Source organism: Neopsephotus bourkii, unplaced genomic scaffold (genome assembly GCF_033783945.1).
Source record: "Neopsephotus bourkii isolate Nb327-2 ecotype Australia unplaced genomic scaffold, CSIRO-AGI_Nbou_v1 NB_1594, whole genome shotgun sequence".
NCBI lineage: Eukaryota > Metazoa > Chordata > Aves > Psittaciformes > Psittacidae > Neopsephotus > Neopsephotus bourkii.
This window is the reverse complement of record NW_026902070.1, coordinates 321791-349130: the sequence shown is the minus strand read 5'-3', so window position 1 is coordinate 349130 and position 27340 is coordinate 321791. Positions and strand designations below refer to the sequence as shown.

Here is a 27340-nt window from a genome sequence, read left to right as displayed (position 1 = left end):
AAGGTATAACACAAACCGCTACTGCTACCACCAATAATAATAACAATAAGGGAAGTAACAAGGGAAGAGAATACAACCGCTCACCACCCATTAACCAATACCCAGTCTGACCCGAGTGGTGATCTAGCCCTTCCGGGTAACTGCCCTCAAGTTTATATACTGGGCATGACGTGCTGTGGTATGGAATACCTCTTCGGTCAGTTTGGGTCAGTTGTCCTGTCTCTGCTTCCTCCTGGCTTCCCCTCCTCCCTGGTAGAGCATGAGACTGAGAAAGTCCTTGATCAGAGTAAACATTACTGAGCAGTAACTAAAACCATCGGTGTTCAGTGCTGTTCCCAGGCTGAAAATCAAAAACACAGCACTGCACCAGCTACTAAGAAGGAGAAAAATGACTGCAACTGCTGAACCCAGGACACCCACCATTCAGTGAAGCTGTATTAATAGATTCTCAGCTCACACGTCTGTGTTTATGTATGTATACACATACATTCTTAAAATGTAGAACGATTATTTCAAAACAGCGGCTTAATATTTGCTCCTACACTCTGGGGTTAATTCTGAAATGTGTCCATGTTACATCATTTGGACAGCACCCTTGACCTGTTGATGGAAATGGCAGCACTACATGGTACTGATATGAAATGAGCTGTTAAAAACAGACCATATATTAAAAAAAAAGAGTGTTTTAATATCAGACACTGTTGTTTTCCCACCTACAAGCTGTATAGAAGTTTAGCATCATTAAGAAAATACAGTAAAAATCCACTTGCATATGAATATTACTGCACATGTCGAGCAACGTGTATCACTCAGGTTGATTCCAAATGTGGAAGGCACATTAGTGGCAAGTGCTAATGGGTTACTTTTGTTAGTAGAAGGCATGCCAAGGTAGGCCATCGTTAGAATATTGTGGTTCACCCAACAGTAGTACTTGGGTCTAAACAGGTAGGACATAAAAATGTTGTTGTATTTGTATAGCCATATTTTCATATATAACTATAGATGTTTAATTACCAAAAGCATTTACTTTTTATATTCTAAAAAGCTTGTCACAGTTAAAGTAGTAAAGGATCATCATTTTGGCAGTTCAGAACCATGGGACAGCTAAACAGAGGGAATTTTGGAGGTATTTAGAAAGCAGGCATGTTTCTTTCATACTGTTGCCACACTGTAAAGAAAGATTTTGGTTTTTCTGATTTAGTTTGAGGAGCAAGTACTTGGGGAGTTCAGTAAATTTTAGTGTTTGATAACACGTTTGAGAAGTCATTGGAATAATTTAGAATGGCACTAGCACACATTGAACTTCTATTTCTGTATTTAATTTGGTATAGAGCAAATGTACGGAAGGGCATGAGATTATTTGATGTCTTGTTTTTCAGTCCAGTGAGATGCCAAAACTGACAGAGCAGTTGGCAGGACCACTTCGGCAAATGCAGGTAAATGCTGTCTGTTAGAAATAGGTCCAAGGTCAGTGTTAATGTTAACATGAGTGAGGAGTGTGGGGAAGTATAAGCACACATTTTTAGATGATTTTAAAAACTTATATGAGCTTGCTTACTACACTCTTAAGATGCTAATACAGGCAGACTTAATGTAAACAGTGGGGTTTTTTTTCTGATTCTGAATAGTTTAAGACTGAAATGGAAACCTCATCCTGTATGCAGTGCCTAATAGTATGCAAGACTTATTCTGTTTAAGCATATTATAAATTTAAAAACCTTTATTTTAAAGGAGTGTGCAAAAAGAATCGCCAGGGTGTCAGCAGAAGCAAAACTGGAAATCGATGAAGAAAATTACTTAAATTCTTTCAGACCTCACCTCATGGATGTTGTCCATACATGGGCAAATGGTGCTAACTTTGCTCACATCTGCAAAATGACTGATGTCTTTGAAGGTATGTTAATCAGTTCTTCTTTAGGAGGTGTGAGATGGTAATTCTGTATCATGGAATCGTAATTCTGAATAACCGTATAAAAGATAGTAAAATTTATTAACCCAGGTGTATTCAAGTCTCTGCATGGCTGAAACAAAGTTGGAAAAAATTTGTTAGTAAACAAAAAAACACCTATATTACATAGTAATATAGGTTAATTTCTAACCTATATAGGAGTCTTAATAGAATTCTTTAGCTATAATTCTGCTATCTATACCTAATTCTGTATCTATAGATTCTATAGAGAATCTATAGAGTACTTTGAAAAGGCATATCTCTAAATTTTAAAAACTTTCCAGAAATGAAATCCTATTTATTACAACAAAAGGTAACTTTCTTTTGTTAGTTAAAGAGGAAAACATCACATTCCCAATGCTTGACATCACAATGTACAGTTCTTGTGCTTGTCCTGTTACAGTTAATTGTTTTATTTACTTGGTAAATTGAAGGTTCCTCCTGCTGTCTTAGTGGTGACAGAAGTGAGAGGTGATAACCACGTCTCTGTTGTGGATTGTTCATCACAGCAGTGCAGTGCAGATACTTGGAAAGCCTAGATGTAACCTGCCACCTGGGTCAGTATGGTTCCTAAAACTGGAGAACTAGAAACTGCAGCTTGAGGAAGGGTACTTGGTTTTCATCATTTAAAAAGTAAGGTGACTTGAAGCCCAGATATTTTGTAAAAACTGAAGGTCAAACCAGAATGGAAACCTGACTTCTTCTATTAGCAATGTTGAAAGTTGTGAAGAACAGTAGGATGGGTGCACCAGTCTTACAACGCTGTGTGTAATTGCTGATCTGTGAACATTGTTCTTGAAGTTGTTCCTGTTATCGTTGTCTTGCCTCTTTCAAATGCTGTTTAATTTTTTGTATGTATACAGTTGCAGATGGGAGCCCTTAAAACAGAGGAAGTCATGCAGTTCTGTAACCCAGTGCATAGAACTTTCTAAAGTAGGTTGTCTGCAAGCAGTAGGTATCCTGGCAGTCTTTGATTCTGCATTCAGCAGATTCCTCCTCATATCTGAGCAGATGGGTGAGCCTTACATCTGCTTTTGAGGCACCCTGAGGCTGGGGAGCAGAGAGGGAGAAGCAGTAGCTGGCTTCCATTTTCACATTGGCACATGACTGTTCACAATACACTGGGCAGTAGTGTTTTTCATTCACTGTATTTGGGCTAAGGTCAGTCAGTTAGCTAGCTCCCTCAAAATCAGATCTTACGGGCCTATTTTGAGAGGTTCAGCTCTTGTGGCAGGGGTTGACACGTTTCTTCCCTTAACTTTAAATTTGGCTGGCTTTCTGTGCATTGTCCAAAAAGAGGGGAAGCCCTTCAGATGTCCAGTGCCAGTTATGCTTACCTTAAATGCACAGTGGTGTTGCTTAATCCTAGGGGAGTTTGTCCCATTAGCCAAGTTGCTACAGTGATAAAAATAACCCAAACAAGAAAACACAAAACCCCACAGCATCCTTATTTTGATCTGAAGCACAAATTTTCATGTTAGGTATTAGTGTTTCCTGTTGTGATTTCGATGGAGGTTGTTGATGGCCATTTAGAGCTCTAAAATGAGGTCATTCTTCCTCTGACTTCTGGGCAGTGTGGAATTAGCAGTAATAAACTGCTGTTATTACAGGGAGTCCCAGTCTCACTGTAAGGAGGCAAAATTGTCCATCCATTAGAGAGTTCATTGGAAGCCACTACTTTTTTTAAAACTGCTTTTCATCACACACACTTTCCCCAAATGTGCTAAAAGTGCTTTCTGAAAGACTGTGCCCTTCACAAGACACTGATGTTCAGTTGTGTGATCCATCCAGGCTAAGGGGCACCAGCAGAACTTTCCTAGACAGAAACCTTGAGTCAGTGGCATGCTTTCACTATTACAGCCTAAAGATGGATGGTGTTCTACTGTTTTATTAGCACTGATGGTCAAGTGTCTGATGCCCCTTTTGGTGCAGTTATGAGTAGCGTGAAAACTTGTAGCTGCCTTTTGAGGTTGCAGCAATAAGCCCAAGTGCTCAAAGAGCAAACATGCTTGCCACAGATTGGAGCAGTGTTGACTGACTAATGAAAATAAGTTGTCATGAAGCTGAAATGTGTACTGGGAAAAAATAGAAATGAGAGCTTTTTAAAGCTGTAGGGAAGAATGGTAAGCTGATCAAAGTATCCTAATAACCAATTGCAGAACAGCTGTTTTGCTCTGTGGAAGTAAGTATACACAACAGTAATTTATTCCAAAAATGCAGGGTTTTTTCATGCGCCAAAAAAGTATGTCTGCAACACCCCCAGCTATGCTGCCTGTAAATGAGTCTCTCTGGAATGGTTGGCTTTGGAACTGAGATGTGTAGGATCTTGGAGAGCTCAGTTGGAGCCAGCCATAACACAGTGTGACCATACTTCAGGGAGCTGCCTGCGGTTCAGTGTGGTTTTGTGCTTTGTGTCCAGTTGACAATCAGTGGGGTTTTTCACGTAATGTCATTGCAGTAGGTTTTACAGACAGCTATCCTCACACAGACTGTTCTTTCTTTAGAAACTGACATGGCCTACTGGTACCATATGAATGTGTTTTAGAAGAGAAGGGTTATGTTTCTTGTCACTTTCCCACCAGCTTTGTAGAGTTTTCTTTTCATGTGGACAATTCTTTTCCAGGTGCTATGCCTTGTCTACAGATGATCTTTCTGTGGTACAATGAAATACTATCTAGTCCAGTATTCCTGCAATGAGCAGGGACATCTTCAAGTAGATTTGGTTGCTCAGAGTCCCATCCAACCTGACCTTTAAAGTTTCCAGGGATGGGCCATCTACCACCTCTCTGGACAACCAGTGTTTCACAACCCTCATCCTAAAAGATTTCTTCCTTACATCTAGTCTGAATCTGTCCACTTTACTCATCCCGTTGCTACAGGCCCTACTAAAAAGGCTGTCCCCATCTTTCTCACAAGTCCCCTTTAAGTACTGAAAGACCACATAAGATCTCCCTGGAGCCTTCTCCAGGCTGAACAAGCCCAGCTCTCTCAGCCTCTCTCAATACGAGAGGTGCTCCAGCTCTCTGACAATTTCTCTGGCCCTCCTTTGGACTCACTCCAACACATCTGTGTCCTTGTGTTGGAGGCCCCAGAGCTGGATGCAGTACTGCAGGTAGGGTGTCATGAAAGTGGAGAAATGGGGCAAAACCCCTTCCCTCAACCTACTGGCCATGCTCCTTTGGATGCAGCCCAGGACACAGTTGGCTTTCTGGGCTGCCAAGCACATCGCTGTGTCAGGTCCAGCTTTTCATCTGCCAATATCCACCAGTCCTCTACAGGGCTGCTGTCAATAACTCCATCTCATACTTACCCTGTGACAGTTATTTTGCTTACAGCAATTTTGACTGTAGGTGCAGGATGGTGTTGGAGGAAACAACCAACCAGCACAGAGGTTGCATGCCACTGGAAGAGTATAATGGTTAGGGTCATTTTGTGACACTTGTTACAGAGACTTGGGCTGAGCTCAGAAGTTAAAACGGGGTGAATGTGTAAGTGTGAGCTTTTATGCATTAACTATAAGGATGCAGTTGAGTAGTATAGAGTGGTCCATAGACTCCTGAGTGGCACAGGAGTAGTGAAGTAGACCACATACCAAAGGCTATAAAAAAAATTACAGAAAATAAACCTGTGTTCTTGAAGCAGCAAACTTATGAATCCCCCAGACATGTATGTTTTTTTCAGGAAGGTCTAAATAAAAAAAACTTGTTAAGTTTCAAGTACTTGAAAGAAAATAGGAATTACTGAACAGCCCATGAAGTCCTCTGATTAAATTAGTTAGGGGCTGTGAAGGCAGTAGAAGGGAACAACAGGACAAGCAGTTGGAGACAGCTTCAAGGAAATGCCTGGTGAAGAATTCCACTGTTAAAGAGAAACCAAGTTTAAGACATAGAACTTTTCTTACCCTTGCCTTCTAGATAAATAGAATAGGGTTGGGGAAGAAACCAATACTTTAATCCAAAGTGAGCTCAAGCAACTGAATTACTCAGTGACATGATGTAACAGGAGGTACATAGTTTTCTCCCACACCTTTTATACAGGCAGCATAATTCGATGCATGAGGAGGTTGGAGGAATTGCTTCGGCAGATGTGCCAAGCTGCAAAAGCCATCGGAAACACAGAGCTGGAAAACAAGTTTGCAGAGGGTATGTATTTCACTTCCACAGTACAAGAAGTAACTCAGAAAAGGGAAAGTTGGGGAGGGCAGGTAGGACACACAATGTGGGTGAAGAATTTGGTGATGTAAGCTTCTGCTTCGTGGTGAACAGATCGTTGCTGTCTTTCCAAAGAGAGCAAACTTTATCAGACAGAAAGCATCTGTCTTATAAGTTTGACTTAAAAAGGTGCTAGTTTTGGTGCATACTGACAGTTTAACAAAGTTTGTGACTGAAAATGGATGTACTGTTACTTCCATTTAAGACTCATGTCACTGTCTTTACTGCAAGGTGTTACATGCATGTGACTGTATTTAAATAGTGATTGTGTCAGTTATGAGTGTTGGATATTAATGTGTTTTCCTTTTTAATAGGGATTACAAAAATCAAGAGGGATATTGTCTTTGCTGCAAGCCTTTACCTGTAACAGGTTGTCTTCCAGAAGCAGCACAAGAGCCACCTTATGGGGAATTTAATCACACGATACTTCCATTTCCAATAATTTTTTTTAATGGAGCGTATTTTAACCACAGTTATTTTAATAAGGCATGTACAAACAGTTTATGTAATATAACTGTTACCATGTTTTCAATAAAAATTTACAGTTTGAATAACTTTTTTCTTTTAAGCAAGGGCCTGCACCAACAGATATTTGAAGTTTAGATATGCAATAACTGTGGTTATTGTAACTCTGGTAGATGTTATTATATACAGGTAAAGTGAGCATCCAAGAGCAGCAGCAGTCCCGTAAAGGCATTTACTTCCATTACAGAATTAGACTTGTGAAATTGTTTTCCTTTCAGAGAGCAAGACAAGTGGGTCATGCTTCATGGTTGATGATTGCTGCCAAAGTGATTTCCATTTGTTGGAGTCTCATGTAGGGTTGTATGGGAATCTTCCTTCGGTTGAAATGTACATCCTCTCACTTTGAAGAAGTCAGACACGTACACAACCTAAGTGAACAAATTAGTGTTAAGATCCTGCACTTGTAAGTCTTTGAGACAATAGGTAAATGCTTTTGCAGAAGGTAAACTCCATTATCAAAACAAAGTTTAAGCAGGTTGAAACATTAGAAAGTTGCTATGAAGTCATGTATAAAATTCCATCATCTGTTCTTTCAATAGCTTTTTCTCCAGCTATTGCTCCCTCTCTGTCTGACTGCTTCACTACTGATGGTTTAAGCCAAATTTAAGGTTCGTGTGGTAACTAACAGCTGCAATGGCCTTGTTGGGAACTGCTTCATCACAATAGCTGTAGTTTGAACTCCTTCCTTTAAATGAAGGAGCAAAATATGCTTGCTGAGGGCCTACACCACATGTATGGTTACATTTACTCTGTAAGTTATTTAGAATAGGATAGGAGAGTCTGTACTTCAGCTGAGGAAGACGCTTCAATAGTTAGTAACTGTTACTATCCACAGTGTGACCCTCACTTGCATTTATTCTTGCTGGCTGAACCAACCTTGGATTCCTCTCCTTGGCAAGGTTCACAGCAGCTCCCTCCCCAGTTCAAGTGTTTCATAGCCCTAGCAGCTGTAAGGCTAACTACCTACATTATCCTTCCTTGCATTTCTTTTGACCATGCCACCTCACTTTCTTCAGTTATCGACTACAGGACACATCCTTTGATCCAGTTCTGCAGTTTGTTTTCTTCCCTTTGCCCACTTCAAGTCATACTAGTAGGCATGCTGAGTACAGTGCTGCATGAAGTATAGTAATTAAGAAGCTTTTTCTCATGATCCCTTCCAACATCACCTCCTCCCATCCCACTGCAAACCTGAGAACTTCAGAACACAATTTATGGCAGCAGAAGAAACCATACTCCACGCTGCAGGCTGGCTGGTGGCCCAGCAGGCTGCCTTAGCTGCATACCAGATGAGTTTCAGCTTCCACTCAATGCTAAATTCACTCAACTCAATTTAGTGCTCCGTTTGCAGTTGCTGCCACAGCATGCTCTCACATCAGCTGTTCCCGGACTCTTTAGTTCTCTTTAAAAATAATTTCCTCACCTTTCAACTCTGTTCCCTGTAGTGCCACCTTCTACTCATGCTTGTATTGCCAAGAGTCTCTAAGATACCCTCCTCACAATCATCCAGCAGCCCCCACTTAACTTGTTATCCTAATAAAAAATAAAAATTCCCTCAGCTTTTCAGTCCCTGATGCTTCTCATTCCCTGCACCCCTTTGCTTAGAGACTGAGGTTGTACAAAAATGAGGGGCAGAATTACGTTTTAGTCAACATGCAGCCATTTAACAGCAGCTAATGCAGTATGCAGAGCTTCCCAGAGCAGCTCCAAGGCTTGTTTTGATGATTGATTGCCACAAGTAAACAAAGCTTTATCTTGGAATGAACTATGCCCTTCCGAGTTCCAGCTGAGAGAACATTTGTTTATCTTGGACTTGGTCCTTGCCGGTGAGTCTCAGTTCTTGGTAATGGAATTCCTCAATATGAACTCAGTTAGCTCATGTCTCTGATCTGTTCCTTCTCATGACTGAATGGACCATGGCATTATGATGATGGCCAGCACAACTGCTGCCACTAAGTCAGCCAGGCTCGCAGCTCCAAGTTTAGCTGATCCTCTTTTCCATGGGATAACTCTTCACTCATCAGAACAGCTCAGCTTCACATGCCTTGTGAACACAGTTTCAGCACTCAAAATGCACACAAGGCATGCTGAAGAGTTTTTGTTTCCCATCAGACTGAAAAAACAGGCTCTTTAAGATGGCAGAGATTGATATTTTCATGCTGCCCTTATCCTTAAAGGCTTTGGGTTTTGCCCTTCTTACCTCATGCACAGTTCTCCTCTGCTGTTGTGCTCGAGATGTAGAATTTGGCTAGAAGCAGAAGGTAGGGTTGTTTAGAGGCCCACAGGGTTTTGCAGTTGATCATTTCTAACTTGGTTGTTTCAAAAGCTCTGGGGCAGGGAAAATTTCATGTTGCCCAGCAGCTAAAAAAGCCACTCATAATTGGTGCAGTCTCTGCCTCACTCACTAAAGTACTATTGCTACACCCATTTCAAGGAGTTACTTTGAATGTTGCTGGAGAGGAGAAGCACTAGGAAGAGAGGCCTGCTTTCCTCTGAAAGTTTTAAGGTGCTGCTTATAAAAGCAGCATTCACACACTCACACACACACACGCACCCCCCTCTCTCCTCAGGAATTACTTACAATGAGCACGGCTACCACAGCTCCCTGAATGAGTCCTGTTAAAACATCACTCCAGTGATGCTTGTAATCAGATACACGTGACAGACCCACATAGATGGATGAAGCAATAAGACCAAACTGTATGGTAGGACGTAAAAGTCTTGCCCAGTCTCCTTTCATTCTGGCCTGAAGGTAAAGCTAAAAGGAAAAGAAAAGTAGTTCAAAAAATGCACCAAATACAGAAGCAATAATTGTGTAAAATCATGCAGGGTCTGTTCAAAGAGCTGAAATTTGTGTTCAGAGACATGATGATGTCCACAGATATTCAAAGACCTTTACTCTCATAAGTATGCTATGGCAGAGTTTGATAGTCAGTGTTAGTCTTTATGGTTTTATATAAAACTATGTGACACCATCATATAAGTGCTTATAGGTACTTCCTGTGTTTGTACCAAGCTGACAAATCACAGTTTTCAGAATAAAGGTACTAGTAATACCAGAGATACTTACAGCTTAGAAAGAATGCAGTGTTTAACTGCTGAATTAACTACAGGTAAGTCTTACTAAAAACAAACAGCAACTATCCAAATTTACAGTCCTCCAAATACAGGGAGCCCTGTCTTGCTCTGAGCAGGGAGATCATTAACATCTTTGGTGACATTTACATATAATATATGTAGACCTGACAATCTTTTTTACTTTATTCTCAATTCCAGTCACCTTTAGCATGATCAGCCTTCTGGCATCACATTCCAGTCAAGCATCAGAACTAACTCAATACGGTGACCGATAGCATCTAGGATCACATTCCACACTTGTGTATTTCACTGAGCTCCATGTGTTCCTTGTCCTTTCTAGCTGCATATTAACCATGTTGCCACTCCAGTAAGCAAGTTAGCATGTGCAGGTCCCATGCTTTTTCTCTCCCTTCAGCTCTATTTATGTTGTATCTGCGCTTTCGATGCATTCTCAAATTCACAGTACTTAACTCCATTACTTTCCCATCTAACCCAAGACCCTGCTTTGTCTCCCTCTCCAGTCTGTTTAGACAGAAACCTCTTATTTCAGCTCTAAGAGGAGCTTCTCCAAATCCACCCTGTAAGCAGAACTGACAACTTGATCCTGTTGCCAAAAAAGGCACCATGGTTACCCTATTTATGGAGAAGAACAATACAGCTGGAAGTTATATTTAACATGTCAAGTCTCTCTCTTCAGTACCACCTAAGAACTTCTGTTCCAAGTACAGACCCTTAACTGCCAGTCCTGCAAAGTCATAGAAGCTGACTAAAACCACAGCAAAACAGCACACTAAACTGCTGGTAGATCCCCCCTTGCCAACAAAAGCCATGGCTGCCTTTTAGCAGCATTAGATTTACAATATAAATACAGGCATAGAGCATGCACTGTGGGTGCAAAGGTGTTACTTTCCAAAGTTAAACATGTGGGAAATGTTTGGTTGGCTTCTCTGACTAACTTCTACATCATCATTTTTGGCATGCTGACTTTTTCAGCTATAAATGGAGCATCAGAAGGATCAACCCTATCCATAACTGTCTTTAATAGGTCAGGGTGGAATCAGCCTCTGAAGAAGCTACAGCTGAGCCTGAACTTGGAAATATTTTCCCCTCTCAGGTGGTAGGCAGGCACTGCTTATTTCTGGTGACCTTAGTTTCACCAGTAGGTAAATGTTGTGCAGCCACTTCAAAAATTAGCTGTCTCAGTTCTTTTAACAAAAGGTGTTTTAATGTTCATATATTAATACCACATCTGAATTTACTCAGAGTAGACCACAACACTACCTGCCTGCTTGCCAAATGGAGCAGAGGTGGGTCCAAGGAGGACATGCTGGTAGCCTAAGAAGAGCTGGCTGACAATTCCATGCTGACTTTTCTTTCCCCTTTCCCTATTCCCACCAAATTCTGCTTAAGGCAGCTAAAAATACCTTGCTGTAATAAAGTTTCTTCCATGTAAGCATTTCTGGTAGTTGGCAAAGGTGTAGAGACATATTAGAAACGAAAGACAGTTATGCAACTGCAGATAAGCTTACTTCTGAACAGAGGAAGAAAATGAGGCAAACCACAGAAAAAGCAAATTTGGAAAGATGGTAGTCCACAACACCTAACAACCAATAAAATAGTCTTAGAATCTCCCTTACACAGCATGTATTCAGATTTTCTTTCTGCTTGAGAAAGCAAACAAGAAACTTGGATTTAACATCTACATAAAGACTTTATTTTCATACTAAAAGTGTAACATCCAGTCATAGAGAATATCTGGAGCTGCTCTATCAGCTGCAGAATACATGCAGTTGGCTACAGGCTTCACCAATTCTAGGTGCTTCTTCACACCGCCAGATCCAATAGTTGCAGAGGAAATGCCCAAAGCCCTTGCACGTTCTACCAGGAGATATGTATTACTCTAAAACTAGGTGTGAGAAGGGTGAGAAATCACACCACAGGTAAATGTCAGTGTGACTGATCACTGCTGTATTTCATTTCAGAAGTAGCAGCTGTTCTGGTTACAACTGTTTTTTCTCTATTACTTGTTTTTGTTCAGTTGAGAGTATTTGCTGCAATAGCAAATACCACGTTATTTTAAGCAGGTGACTTCAAACTGACACTGCTTTTAATAGGCTCAGGCAGTTGTGCTCCCCCACAAAGATTCTTCCTACTGCTGTGACTCACTCTTTGCAAGACAACAGCCATGAGCCTGGGTTGAAACAAGCCAGCACAGGAAAATGGACTAGCCAAAGAGATTCTACCTTACAATTCCACTAAGTATGAACCAGGGTTGATACCAGAAGCATGCCCAAGTCCTCTGTATAGCATTATATGAAGAGTATAGAGATGTCTTGGTGTTACACTGCACTAACACTTACTGCTACTTTGACCCTGATGACTGATGGTAGTCAGTGACTTTAAACTGTTCACAGGGCCTCTCCCGACAGGCACAGCATGCCTCATGTTCTTCTGTTCCTCTCTGAAGTCATCTACTTTAAGCTCAGCCTGAAAGAAGGGAAACAAGCAAGTCCCTGCCAGTCTCCTCACCTAAATCTCTTTGCTGGAAAGGAACAAGCTTTACAAGTAAAATTAATCTACAGAAGCAGTGGGAACTTAGGAAACGTCATCTCATTACTACTGATGTAATGCTCCTTGCCAGCATCTCACTTGCTGCTGAAAAATATATTTGTGAGACTATGAATGCAGCAGGAGCATCCGGAGCTGTTCTGGTAGCAACATGCTCCTATCCATGACAGCTATTTCATCATGCTAGCTCCCTGATACCCTGTTTCTGACCATCTGTCTCATCATTCAGTAGTAGCATTCAGCTATGACCTATTTCCCTTCACTCCTCCATCCTAGTGTTTCTCATGTTTATTCTTTTTAAGGTGCACAAATAGATTTCATAGAAACTTCATTGTAATGGGATTAAATAATCTCCCAACTTTTTTCCCCTACTAGCTAATGCTTACTCTATAATGCAAGTATGTTCTGTACACCACACACATCCTGAACACAAGTTTTTTCTTAATCTATGGTCTGGTACTTCATTTCTAAAAATACACACAGGAATGAGGAGAAACTCACAGCCACTTTGTGGTTTCTTGAAAGAAGCCGCAGATGTGAATGGAAGGGTCTCTGCAACTGAAGAATTATTTGCTACTCAACGTTTCTAGCATAACTTTCACATATTTGCTCTTCCACCAAAGCAGTATTAATATACATATGCCTGCCTACCTAATTTTAAAGTGAAGTTTAATGTCTTAGATAGACTTCTAGAGGCTAAACAAGAAAACTTTACAGTCAACACCTTTAGGGCACAAAATTCTTTTAACACTATCAAAACCTAATCAGTTCTCTAGACAATGTCATACTTCAGATACTGAGGTTTGATTCTTAAAAATCTTGAGCCATTTTCCATTCAGTACCTTTTCAGATTTTTTCAAGTCTTATTAAACAAAAAGTTCTGTACTGTTAAAATGTTTTACATTTTGAAGTATGAGAAATCCTCTTGCATACAATCATTCTGTGATTCTTTCAGTTCTTTACTGTGAGGGTGTTGAGGCGCTGACACAGGTTGCCCAGAGAAGCTGTGGCTGCCCCATCCCTGGCAGTGTTCAAGGCCAGATTGGATGGGGCTTTGAGCAAACCTGGACTAGTGGAAGGTGTGAGGGGCACTGTGGCAGGGGGTTGGAACTGGATGATGTTTAAGGTGAAGGGAAAGGATATACTTATGCAGTCACTTCAAGGTGGAGGTATACATGGGCTGCTATTCAAAGGCACAGCCTGTCCCTTTTTACTCTAACCATGTAGTCCTCCTGACGCCCCTGTGCTGACTGATGTTTGAACAGCCCTACAGTGAGCTGGTACAGGGAACTGATCCATTGAACAGCTGAATTAAGGGGGGAAAATGAACACTCAAACCACTGATCCCAACATAAACAATTAAAGAGGAGTATTTCAAGAGCAAAGGTTGACTGGCACGTTTAGGAGCAGGAGTACAAAAAAACAGCCTAACGCATTGTTTAGCCTATGATCTCTGTAAAAGAAGGCGGTCGGCCCAGGTCACTGAAACACCAATTCCCGTCCTGTTCTCATCTGTAATTCCCTGTGTCCTTGTACACACAAGCTGTTCTTTCCCAATGAAATGTGGGAGAGTTTGAAAGCCACTCAAGTTACATCATGCAAAGACTCATCATCCCTTTTCATCCCAAGGCAAAGCAACACAAACATGCTGCCATCCCCAGAATAGCAAGGCAGCTTGGCTGGGTTTCTTCTCCTCATCCCGGGTGCTCAGGCCAGCTACAGCCAAGACTGACTCCATTACAACAACCTGATCCTCAGGGAGGCACTCATGTCTGCCAACTGCAATGCTTGCAGTGGGCTCATTCTCACTACTGAAGACACCATACATTTAGCTTTTTAATTCGCAACAGCTTTCAGATGTAAGTTTAAAAACAAAGTTGAAGGAAGACCTGATGATCAACTACAGCATTCACCCTCAAGGGAAAGGGTGCCAATTTGTTTGCGTGGACATTGCTAGAAGAGGTGTTAGGCTATGCTCATCCTCCCATTCCCCAAGTCAAGATCAGATGGTGTGTTGATACAGAAGAGATTGTGCCAGCATTTAACTCCATAAGGCAACGAGCAGGCAGGGGAGGGGATGACAGAGGCAATTTGGGATCTGGCATCTGTTATTAGGTCACTGGGTTCCCACATACTGCTGCAGCTCAAGCTCGTTCCAGTTTCAACATAAGGCTGTTGTTGGCAAGAGCATCCTGGAGATAAAGGCTCTGTCTGGAGCAAACTGACACCCCTAGTTCTGCCAAATTAATTTCGAAATACATTCTCCAGCACAACTTCCTGGCCTGACAGTGTGCAAACAGGTTTTTTCTGTGGTTTCACTCATTCCACATACTAATGAGTTAGAAACTAGAAGAAACTATAAGCCTAACCAGGAAGTAGGCTAAAAATCCAGGCCTTCGACTGATCCAGCTGTCTTTTTTACAGGTATATGGCAGGATAACATCCTGATCTCTATGCTGTAAGAATTAAAGTGATATATACTACTGCTTATTTAAATAGGTGTATTATATAAGCTGTTTAACAAATGAAATTATTTTAGACCCAGATTTAAATCAATATCATTCAGAGAAGCCCTGTGGAGAAGTACTTGGGGGTGTTGGTCAATGAAAAACTGAACATGAGCTGGCTTCAGTGTGCAGAAACCACCCATGTGCGGGGCTGCATCAAAAGGAACGTGACCAGCAGGTCGAAGGAGGTGATCCTGCCCCTCTACTCTGCTCTCATGAGACCTCATCTGGAAGTCAGCTCCAGACATAAGAAGGACATGGAGCTGTTGAGAGTCCACAGGAGGCCACAAAGATGATCACAGGGCTGGAGCACCTCTGCTATGAAAACAGCCTAGAGAAGGCTCTGCAAGACCTTGTAGCAGTCCTCTAGTAACTACAGGGACCTATAAGAAATCTGGAGAGGGACTTTCCACAAGGGCATGTAGTGACAGCACAAGGGGGAATGGCTTTAAACTGGAAGAGGGTAGGTTTAGATAATAGGAAATAGTTCTTTACTGTGAGGGTGGTGAGGCGCTGGAACAGGGTGACCAGAGAAGCTGCAGCTGCTGTATGTTCTGGCAGTGTTCAAAGCCAGATTGGACGGGTCTTTGCGCAAGCTGGTCTAGTGGAAGGTGTCCCTTTACCCATTCTATGACTGATTCATGCCACACAGTTCAAGCTTTTCTCATTTTACAGTGCCATCTGTGAGAGAGAATTTCTCCTTTGATTCCCCCAAGATGTACTCTTGTTTTTGAAAAGCATTACCTCTATAGAATGATTTAGGCTGGAAAAGATCAGACTAACACAGCCCAGTCCACCCCTACACCATGTAACTATACCACATCTACATCTCTTTAAATACCTCCAGGAATGGTGGCTTGATCCCTTCCTTGGGCAGCCTGTTCCAATGCTTGACAACCCTTTCAGTGAAGAAGTTTTTCCTGATACCCAGTCTAAACCTCCCCTAGCACATCTTGAAGCTGTTTCATCTACTTCTACCATCTGTTACCTGGGAAAGAAGACCAACACCCACCTCTCTCCATCCTCCTTTCAGGTAGCTGTAGAGAGCGGTAAGGTTTCCCCTGAGCTTCCTTTTCTCCAGATTAAACAACCTCAGTTCCCTCAGCTGCTCCTCATAAGACTTGTTCTCTATGGAATCACAGCTTCACCTGTCACAGTATACATGTTCAGCAAGTAACATTTAACAGTACATTTTCTCCAGTATGCACACATGGCAGGCACCTCCAGTCTCTCCAGAAACCAGCACACTAGTGTCTGGTTATGATTAATACTGCCTATGAGCAATGCCACATGTTAACAATTCCATCCTGCTCCTGACTCAGTCCATGGCTGGACTAAGTGTGCAAAGAGCAGATGAAGCCAGCATCAGAGTTCAGGTAAACAGGTTTTAAGTGCCTCAGGTTTGGTGTAGAGCCAGAGGCAGCACTCTGCCTTGCCACATGGGCAAGGGGAGAATTAGAGAGCCATTTTCTTTACCTTCCTGTGCTAGCTATCTGCTTGAAGACACCTGCATCCTTTTTTTAAATAACTCCTTTTTATTATTGCTTAATAAAGAGACAACATTCAATGAAAAGGTTGGTATGCAGTAATGCTGTGTTAATAGAAATGTAAAATCATCATGCACAGGAGTCATTAACCTTCTTCAGATGTCCCTGTGAAGGCTTCCCCACAGTTTCTGGACTAACAGTCTTACTACAGGACAGAAGAAAGTAGAACTCTAATCTCCACAAAGTCTCTTATTGGTACTGGACTCTTGTCTCTTGTCTCAACCACAGACAAGGTAAGAAAGCCAAGTAAATATCGCAACTTTTGCACTAGGTCACTAATCCACTTAGATGGAAAGAGCATACTTACTGCTAGGAAGAGCATGCAGTACATGGAGAACGAAGAATGGCCAGAGTAAAATGATAGTCTGGAAGAGAAGAGGGCAAACATCTCATTATTTTTCTTTTGCAACATCCAGTCTGCAGTGATACTAATTTGTCTTACACAAGTGAACTGGAAAAATGCAAACATTACATGCTTTTTCTTCAAGAAGGCATTCTAAGCACATCAGATGTCTGACATGGCTTTTGACAAACAGCACAGACTTCACCACTCAGCAGCTATCCTATTCCAGCATTCACTTGACGTCCACATCAGGTTAGTAATTACTAGTGCTTTGAATAAAAAGTTGGAACAGCAAGTGAACACATCCTCAAAGCTAGAAATCAAGTGCTGTTTAAAACAGTTTTGTTTCTTCTTCTTGATAAATACCAGAATACTGTAAACAAGTTATTTAAAAATGTATACTATCCGATAGTCACAGTGCCACAACGTACACGCTGAATCACCCCAAACAAATCAGTAGCTTTTGGTCGACGACACTCCCCCTTATCTATTATTTCAGAAATAGCCTCATGCTTAGCTATCTCATTTAAAGAGTGGCAGCACTGCCTTCAGTTCATAAAGGCTTCGAGCAGGTCCAGACTGAAGGGACTCCGCATCTGATACCGAAGGTTCCCTCCTGCACAGACGGTTTCTGTGATGAGCTGTGTCAAAGCTGTAAAACAAACGCCACCCACTTCTTGTCAGGAATAGAAGGCAACATGGAAAGACATTCTAATGCTGTCTAAAGTGGAAAGACTGTACTTAAAACTATTTTTTAAAATAAAAGTGGAAAAACTATACTTACACTGTATTTTTCTATTTTATGCACCGAGTTTGTACCTGTGCTGTTCGACAGGCTGTCAGCCAGGCTCCTGTGCAATTCAGCTACATAACAGAGCATACCCAAACAAGGCCAACTTAATTAAAAGTTTCACAGCAATCTAGATTGCCTTCCACCGTATCCAGCGGGGCCCTGCTTTTGGTGCCTCAGCCAGGCAGAAAGCCCGAGGCCAGGGAAATTCCTGGTGAAGAAAACATTTCTAGCCTTTGAACAAGGCTAATGAAGTCAGCTCTGATATGCAGTTAGATAATTGAGTTAAACATTCACTACTCAAATACCACAAAGGCAGCAATAAAACTATCTTGTGCACAAGTGAAACTGCAAAACTTTCTGCGTTAATTTGCATGTGTAACATTACAAAACTGCATCAGCTGTCGCGAGAAAAGAAAACCACACAGAATTTTCCTCCATAGGTTTCAGAGTTCTTGGTTTATAGTTGAGGCAAAGCATTGCTAATAGTGCAGTGAGAAATAACTCTGAAGTTGTTTCAGAAGTACTAAATAAACAATCCTGAAAACAGTAAGATGAATTGTGTGTCAACATTTGTATATTCATGCACAAACAGATATTTTTCAATTATTAAATAGAAAACCTGTATTAACAATGTGTCATCTTAAGATGTTGAAAATTTCAAAGCCATTAACATTACATTTTAGCTAGACATCTCTACTACTTTAACTCTTCACCAGTTGAAAACTCTGGGCAAGTGTCCACTATGAAAGCCAACAGAGTAAGCATTTGGAAGAGCTTTGCCTTTCAGATAAACATGTCTTCTGAGCCATGGAAGCAAAGCATGCTGTTCTACAGAACAGAAGACAGATTAAGGAATTCATGGCTCCTATGCCAGTATTTTATCCACTGACTTTGGGGCTATTCCTGTTGTCCATGAGATTACATTTCCTGCAGTTCTTGAAGGCAACCTATTGCCAACTAAAGGAATTCAGAAGGCTGATAAGTAAGAAAAAGGAATAAAACCAAATACTTTAAGGAGGGGGTTTGGGTTTTTTTTTAGTTCTTATGCAGTTTAATGATGTTGTTGACTACTGACATTCTTGGTTTTAGGAATGTATTAGCCCAACATAAAAAATGCCTTGTTGGAAGTTGAAGATTACAAAATAATGAAGGCATTCTCATCAGGCATAAATAAGTATGCTGTACATGACTGAAAACGTTGTGCTTAGAACATGAAGTATTGCCAGAAATACAACTGGGACAAAGTATTGATCCAACTCGTATATCGTGCAATCCCAGTGACATTTTTTTGGCAATACTGTCGTCTCTAGATTTCTTTAAGGAACAGACGTATCTTTAACAAATTAAAGAAATCTTAGAACCCTTTCAAACACTAGGTTTGACAATGGAAGAGTTTCCCAGCGATTCCTCAGCACGCAAACAGTGTCATCCCCAAACCAGGGTAACTTTCTGTCTTCAAACCAGCCAAGCTGCTGCACAGCCCAGGCTTTGGGATCATGCAGCAGGTGCTATCTTGCCATTAGCCAGCATTATTTACTAGTACTAAGAATGCTAAGTATCACAAGAAAATAAATGTATAAATAATATGGTACAGACAACTCTCAAACCCCCTAGCTTTCACTAATGAAGGCTAAATTATTCCAGTAGGAATTTGCACATCAGATTTCAGGAGTTCTCTTTCAAATTAATATTAGAACAACATCCAGTGAACATGAAATAAGAGCTGGTTACGTGTTAAGTCTTGTTTTGATTGTTTAAAAGATGGCAGTCTGGCATCAAAATAACAGCTTTGCAGACACAGATCCATGCCTTTTACTTAGCCAGTACCTACCTCACAGATCCCTTCTGATGTGAGGAACAAGGCTTTAACAGGAAAATGCTTTACTTATTTCTACTTGGGCAGTACATTACTATCAAGTTAGAAGAATGCCTTAAGTAACAACACAAAACCAGTTTCAGATCTTGGCTGAGGCCTAAAGTTTCCGATGTCTACAGTACAGCAGGATGTCTCAGAAAGGTCTTAAAACAAGATAACCTAATGGCTGTTCAGCTTTCTTTAAACTTAGTTTTGCCACAACTTCCACATGGCTTATTATAAAGACAAAAGTAAAGACTCTCGATTTCTTTAAAAGGTTGCCATAAGACTGATTGCAATTAATCACTACAGCTCTTAAAGATTACCTGGGAAAATAATCAGAGTACAAACAATTCCTAAAAGATGTAATTGAACTGAACCACTTAGTACTTTCAGCCAGGATTTCCAATCCCAGATTAGCATGTCTGAAACAGATGGCCTTGTGGGACAGCCGTGTGATTCTGTTCTGTTCCTTTCCATGCACAAAGGCAATTTAGCCTCTTGATAGAAGGTACTGTTTAAGCATTTATGCAAAATACAGGAAAAAAAGTACATGAAAAAGTAAGCACAGAAAGTACACGTTTAAGCATTTAAGCAAAGTACAGGAGTCCGATAGGGAAATTAAGAGCCTTAGTGAAAAATATACAGGAAAATAACTAAATACATATGGTACACTGGGGCATTAAATGGCGAGAGTGTTAGAGATTACAGTAGAAATGGATAAACTAGAAGAAAGCTTATCTTGTGGTGCCACAATAAGCCTAGCAGAGGCTGAATGATAAGGGGATCTTTCCAATACAAGTACTGAATTATGGAATGATCCCTTAGAGAAAAACAGGAGGCCCAGCAAAATGTTATGCACGCTCCCACATCAATGCAAATAAAACCACTACTGGGTTAGCCACCAAGTCCCTTCTAACCTGAAGTTCTCTGGATTCTCCAATTCCAACTCAAAGCTTCCGCTGACATTCATGTTACCCATTTCACTGATCTGGACTGGAATAAGTGCCAGACAGAGCTGTAGCTCTGCACATCTGTGCTGAGTAAGCCAGACAGCTCCACAGGCTTGTCAGTGAAATATTCCTAGAATCTAAATGCCATGAGGATGTGGTTTAATGAAGTGCTAGTCCTACGCTTCAGCTGAAGCACCATATTCTTTACTCAGTTTTGTCTGCACTCAGCAATCAGCATGTTTTCACAGCACCTGCGCTTTTCTCAAGTGCTGCAGGAGGACAACTTTCAAGATTGGCAGGGATTGAAAAATTTGAGGACTCTGTAATGAAGTGCTTCTGTGATTACTGCAAAGAAATATTTAAATAAAACGCACAAGCAGTTCATGTATTTAACTACTTAGAAACCCATTTTCAAAATACAACATTCCCAGTTTTTCCTCCACTTCTACCTTTTCTTCCAGCATTTAAACCCACACTCTAAGTATAAAGCATTACGCTTACTGAAAGGAAAAAGCTGATGAAGTCTTTCCAGTTCAGTAATCCCCATATGGATAATATTGACAAAGGCGTTTTGACATAAGACTTAAGTGTCTTGCACAATTCCCTAATCATATTCGGGGTGACAGGTACATGCACTTAGCCCTACTTTAGGTAGTAGTAGCAGATAGAAAATTTGAATGATGCTGACACTTAACACATAAGACTATACACATCTTTCCTCTTATCTTACACAAATTTAAGTTCCCTGCTTATTCTGCTGACATAGAACTGTATTCACTGCTAGGCTGACCAGGTTCTTAAGCTTGTTAAAAAATTCTGCTGGCATAATTTGTTGGGAATTGAAGTAGTGTCTTAAAATACATCAAAATAGACAGATAGAATGTACATTATCTAAAATAACCTGTCAAAAAAATCTCCTCCTCCTCCTATTTTTTCCCTTTCATATGAGCAGCAGTCAACCTGCATCTTGAACTTCTAAATATTCCAGTTTTATCTAGGGAGGAAGAAGTTGCCAACTCCTGGCATTCACTACCACACACAGACGTGGGATCTCAATATTACAGAGTCCAACCAACTGGCAGGCTACAATGGCATTCCATATGCTTATTGCAAAAGCACTGTCAAATGTTCTCATCTGTCAGTTTTGACATTGTCACCCAATTTAGCTCAACACACAAAGCAGAAGTTTAACTTCCCACTACATTTCTAGCTAGCCTCCTCCAACAGGGAAGAAAAAAGAAATCAGGAGTTTGTTTACTCCTCTTTCCTAATAATCCCTTCTCAGGAAAGTGTTAAAAGTGAAAATAGCAGCAAGGGGGACCAACATTTCAAACCAGCATTTCTGCAGACTAATACCTCTGTCTCACATGCATCAGATTACAGGCTTCTCTTCCATTAACCGTGTCTGCACAAGTTATCCATGTAATGCTGTTCTGAGTCACAGGAGTGTTATTATCATTTTACATAAAGGGAATGAGAACAAAAAAAAGATAATCCCTGTCAAATCAGGGATTTGACTGTTATTCCCTCTCTAAGAAACCACTTTGGGCATGAAGCACTTGGTAATTGTGGAGAACCCTTCCCCCAACAGAAGTTTGTAATCTTTGAAGGGGAAAAGGAAAAGAAGGCTTCAGAACTGTCAGCATTATCGGGATTTCAGTTCCTACAGTACTGTTTGAGCAAGACTCGTCCAAAATCTTATCTTAGGAGACTTTTCCACTCTATTAACTTTGACATAAGCTTTGCAAATCAGTGAAATTCTGCCGAGAAGATGCATTTACCTGCTTGCTTAGGCATAGCTAGCTTCCAAATACTTTCAGGGTGTGCTGAGCACAAGACACAAACTTTGTTTTCTAATGACTTCAGCATAATAGGCTGTTGAAGTATCAGACAGATTGCAAGCACAGCTTTTTCTGAAAACCATTAAGGGGTTAAAAGTTTTGTTTTCAGTTATGAAAATGAATGCTGTTCATCACCACTGAGAAGAGCCAATTTACATCAGGGCAAAGGAGATGCAAGATCAGAAACATGATCCAGATTGCAGAACTGCATCTCAATTGGTTAAAGCAAGTCCACCCTTTAAACTTGATTCTCCCTACCACCAGTTAATTTCTGTTGTAAAAGCAGCTCTTTTTGCTTCTAGGTCAAGTACAGCCCCTATTTCATCATCCACTGTAGTCTCGAAGCTTCTAAAGTTTAAATATTTAAAGATTCATTTTCTACCGTATTTTGTGTTTCCTTCCATGTAAAATGGAGTATAGGTGCCCTGCCTAAAATCCAGTCCTGAGAAGTGATGAATTAATTCATCAGGACTAGAAATATTCCCAAATCAGCCATGTTACATGTTGGAATAACAGTAATGAGAGAAGACGGAGAAGCAGTGTTTAAAGGAGAAGCTGAATCATCTGAATACCAGTGCACATATGCAACCGTCCATTCTTCTCTTTCAGTTGCTTTCATATCCAAGCTCCTTGAGATTTTTTTACTATCTTTTTAGAATTGAAAACTACTAAATTAGCCTGTGGTGAAAACTCCTGAGCACAAAAGTTTCAGTACTGTAGAGCACTTCAGTTCTGTAACAGAAATAATTAGAATGCTACAGCCAACATACCAGTATGCCCCAAGCAAGCACATAGTTAATAAGCCCGTAGCAGCTTTAGAGAAATTTCTTATCCACAGTGCTAGAAACTGCCAGATTAGATAAGTAATCCATTTAGTTATGCTGAATTAAGTGCAGTTTGATTTTTGACAAAGGTTTAAGACGTTTTGAAACAAAATACTGGAACATTCATACAAGCTAAGTTAGTTTATGCAAAATTATCACTTCATCATAGAAATATTCCCAGTACTGAGCGTGCAGGGGGAGAGAGAAAGGGGAGAGAAAAAGGAGACAGAAACAATTGTTTCATAGAGATGGGTTAACTTGAAGCAAAAGCCTGGTCTCTTGGGTTAGATTTAAAAATTGTAAAGCAAACCAATTGCGAAGGCTATCTAATGAAACAGGAAAACAAAAGTATTCAATTAAAATGGAACTAATGTATGAAGCTTGTGTTCTTTTGTTGTTTTTTATTTTTAAACACAGTCACAGTTTTGAAGGTGTAGGTGTAACAGAAAATGTAAGAGTTTCAAAGTCTGGGCAAACTGCAAAACAAAGTTACGCAGGTTAGCCCCGTACAGGCCATCTGGCACAGATGCCCAGCTACTTGGAGCTGCTGTGTGGTTCAACTACACTTACCAGTTGAAATGAAGTTCCTGACAAATGACTGGCAAAGGGCAGCACCTTGGCAATAGTATTTAAATAAATTACAAAGTTCAAAACAGTCAGCTCTAATTTCCTAAAAGCTCCTTTGAGGATCACATTTGGAGTTTGCCATGGCAGACTACACACTGTTTTGAGAGCAGTCAGCATGGGAGCAATACGTCAAATGAAGTAGGGGACTGGTTTTTTTCCTTTAGACATACAATTGTAATATGAATCTGTACATTAGTAACACAGTTATAATTATGAACCTTAATAGATGCATTATCTGTTACCACAAATAGAACAAAGTGGTAGACTGAAATTAGAGACCTTCAACTAGCCAAAGTGAAACGAGAAAGTTACACTCTCACACACACACACACACACACACACACACACACACACACACACACACATATCCCTGCAAGCTCCATGAAGTCTGTTTTGCAGCCTAACAGATCTCAGACTGCAGAGTGCCTCTGAAGCAGACAGACTTGTAAAGCATGGATTAATATTTACCATTTCAGAGTCAAAGGTTTCACTTTTGTGTATGTGTTTACTGATCTGAGGAATAAACCAGAAAGGACAGCTTCGTGGAGCTCTCTGGTCACTATGTTATCGGTGCCCCTCCAGACCCAGAACGCTGAACTTCCAGGTCTCACCCTAACGTCTGTACTCAGTAGAAAAGATAAAAAGTGATAACTTAACAAAAATACTTTTTAAGTCACTTATTGCATTATTGTAACAAACCTGCACTGCTCAGATAAAATACAGTAAACACTGTGTCCAAGAAAAATTTGTAGTAAACTCAGGAAGCCCAAGCAGGTTGATTTAGGGCCCGTTAGCACACAGAGAAGACTATTACACATGAAAACAAACAAACAAAAAACCAAAGCAACAAACAAAACTTCACACTGTACAAGAATGTGTGCTGATGGGGATTAGTTTAATCAGTGTTAAAACAACAGCATAAATCAACAAACTGTACTGCACACTGCAACCAAATTTTAGCATGACTACAAGAAGAGAGCATTAGTGGCCTAAACGAACATGCTGGCATCCAGTTCGCCTTCTGAATACCCATGCCACTGCTCTGTCCCTCCTCCTTTATATGCTGCTGTCCTAGAGAACAAAGACTGGGGGGGGGGGGGGGGGATTAAAAATTTTTTTTTCTAATTTGATTCTAGGGCTCTTGAAAAATTAAAGCATGTCTTTCCTCAGAACTGACTGATTTACAGTGTGACTCAATCTTCAGCTACTAAAAGCTTTAACAGCAAATTCCTTGTACACTACAGAAGAGAATTAAGGTAATCACTTTAAGTACATCATCCACTGTCAGTACTCATTTGCAGATCACCTTCACCACCTTCTGTTTGCTCAGAAACAGAGGTTATGCAAGACATGGCATGTATGCACATACGTAATACAAACATACTCTTTGTGTCATAGCTAAAATTTAAATACTGTTTAGATATATTCTCACATCCTTCTCTAGAAAAGACCTGAGCCCCTACTTCCTACTCCCAACTTTGTGGTGTGTTAACTGAGAAATAGCATGTTATGTTTATTTATGCCTTTCCATCTGCAATTGTTCTGTATCTCATAGCAGCAGCATGCGAATTAAGCAATTTACATCCCTGGAACTAAAAAAGCTGCAAGGTTTACATGAAGATTACAGAACATTGCTGCATGTAATACCTCCACTTTCTCCATTTTAAAAAGCTCTAATCAATACCACTCTCTCCATTTTCAGGAGTAGGAACCTGAACTGTTTAGTTGCCTAACATTGAAAATACTTTGTTATGGAACTAGTGGCTATATTTCAGGTTAAAAAATGTGAAAAGAGTTTTGAATTGCATTCAGGAGGACTTCAATTTTCTTTTTAATCTTTTTTTAAAAAAAAAAAAAAAAAAAAAAGCAAAAGCTGGACCCAGCAGTTACCCAGATTTGAAATTCAGTCCAGATTTTTCAGTTGCAGCCTGAAAGGACAACAAAATTCCATCAGAAAGGGACACATCTAGCACTTATGAAATCAGGTTTGGAGCAGATCTCATATATGAAGAAGGCAGAAAGCACTCACATCTATGTCTCAACAGAAGAACAGAAACAAGCCAACAAAACCTCAACCATAGATATTTTAAGACAGGAAGCCTGGATCTGCACTTTAAATGAGAATTCAATAAGCTCTGGAGTAAAAGTGAATTGTAGGGTTCAAGAAATTAAATGACATGCTGACCCTTCTCCTTTTCAGTCAACATAAGGTATGCAGCAAGGTAAGAAAATGCAAAGTCATTAGAGAAGCTCAACAAGGAGGGAAGCCCACTTAGGTGCTTGAGGCCAGGGTTCAAGTTTTGCCCAAGGCTCAATAACATGAAGAATTGCCAAGTCTTCAGGCTTAGACAGTAATTGATGTACAGGGAAGGGAGAAGGAAAAAGCCCAAAATGTGTTAGAATCCACTAATTTAACACTGAAGTACAGATTAAAACTTCTGGAGGCTAGAGGCATAGAACTTGTGTCTAGAAAGGGTTCGCAGAGAAGTACAGCTGGAAGAGCAAATATGGCAGGGGATAAGTAATTCAATAGCTTTGATTCTGCTGTCAGACAGGCCTAATAGGGTAAGTGCTCAGGAGCAAAGATGAACTAGTTAGACATGTAAGCAACAGCTCCGGTTGCATAAAATGCTATGATTTCAGATACAACATCCTAAGAACACAGATATTCCATCCATCCCCTAGGAGAAAAAACAAGAAAGAATAACAAAAGGCCATCTTGATTTCTTGAGCAACTTCTGATTGAGTTTAGGTACAAATAAAACCATGAGAAGCAGAAGTACACTGCCTACCATGGACAAGTACTGAAGCCTCACCCAAGCATGCAGAGGAGGAACTGGGAAGGCCAAGGCTGGAGCTATTGAGGAATACAAAGGGCAACATGAAGGTGGTCAACTGGTAGGTCAGCAGCAAAACAGAGACAAGGATAAATGAGCCCACCACTTGACCGGGTTAGCTATGATGTGACAAAGGAATAGAAAATCTGAAGGTGCTTGATGCCTTCTTTGTTTCAGATTTTGACGTCTTTTTCCAACAAGACTTTTTCAGCCTCCTAGATCTTGATGCCTAGCAGTGAAGTTTAGAGGAGAGGCCTAGTCAAAGAAGATCTAACCATGCTTACTTAAAGCTGGACTTGCACATCCATGAGAATGGATGGCAGTCCAGTGCAACCAGTAAAGAGATGACATGATGAGGCTGTTCGGATATCTTTAAGAAGCCCTGCAGGAGGCAGGGGCCTGATGGTTAGAGAAAGGGCAAGAAAGACTGAAGGAATTGATTCTCCTAACCGGCAGTGGAATCGCCACCCCCAGAGTTTTTTGAAGGATCAGGATGTACAGGGCTGTGTCAGAACTCTACAGTAACTTCCGCTTTAAACTGGAGGATGGACCAGATGACCTCCAGAGGTTCCCTCCTGTATATACATAAAATCCATCCAGCCACACAGGTCTCCACAGTCTTCAAGATGACGTGAACGTTAACAATACGGGGGTGGTGTGAAGGGGAGAATCAATTCAACAGTAAGAAAAGGTTCAATGAAAATTTCAGAAAATAAAGATTCAGAATTTTATAAGATATCTCTTAGGTATAACTGAAAAAGCAGAAAACATTTCCTTTTAGGAAGCCAGCATGTTTATGTTCTGAAATGTTCTAATACTTTTTCTGGTGACATTTTAAGACTCTTTTTTAAAAGTATTTTCTACCATCATCTGCAGGTAATGA

General features: G+C 40.6%; 2 protein-coding genes across 6 annotated transcripts in view; one reads left to right on the top strand and one right to left on the bottom strand.

Moving 5' to 3' along the window:
• MTREX (Mtr4 exosome RNA helicase) overlaps nucleotides 1-6713 on the top strand; it is a 46246-nt gene extending 39533 nt beyond the window's left edge. For 3 of the 4 annotated variants that reach the window (XM_061372091.1, XM_061372092.1, XM_061372089.1), the window contains 4 exons: nucleotides 1380-1436; nucleotides 1732-1894; nucleotides 5986-6090; nucleotides 6474-6713. In XM_061372091.1, the coding sequence (XP_061228075.1) occupies nucleotides 1380-1436; nucleotides 1732-1894; nucleotides 5986-6090; nucleotides 6474-6526 (378 nt within the window). In that variant the 3' untranslated portion in view covers nucleotides 6527-6713. Of the gene's footprint in view, nucleotides 1-1379; nucleotides 1437-1731; nucleotides 1899-5985; nucleotides 6091-6473 lie in introns of all 4 variants that reach the window. The other variant, XM_061372090.1, reaches the window with a different exon arrangement.
• Nucleotides 6592-27340, bottom strand: part of PLPP1 (phospholipid phosphatase 1) — a 58119-nt gene continuing 37370 nt past the window's right edge. For both annotated transcript variants that reach the window (XM_061372094.1, XM_061372093.1), the window contains exons 4-6: nucleotides 16692-16749; nucleotides 9266-9442; nucleotides 6592-7052 (exon numbers count right to left, since the gene is read on the bottom strand). In XM_061372094.1, coding sequence (XP_061228078.1) covers nucleotides 6927-7052; nucleotides 9266-9442; nucleotides 16692-16749 — 361 coding nt within the window. In that variant the 3' untranslated portion in view covers nucleotides 6592-6926. The remainder of the gene's footprint in view (nucleotides 7053-9265; nucleotides 9443-16691; nucleotides 16750-27340) is intronic.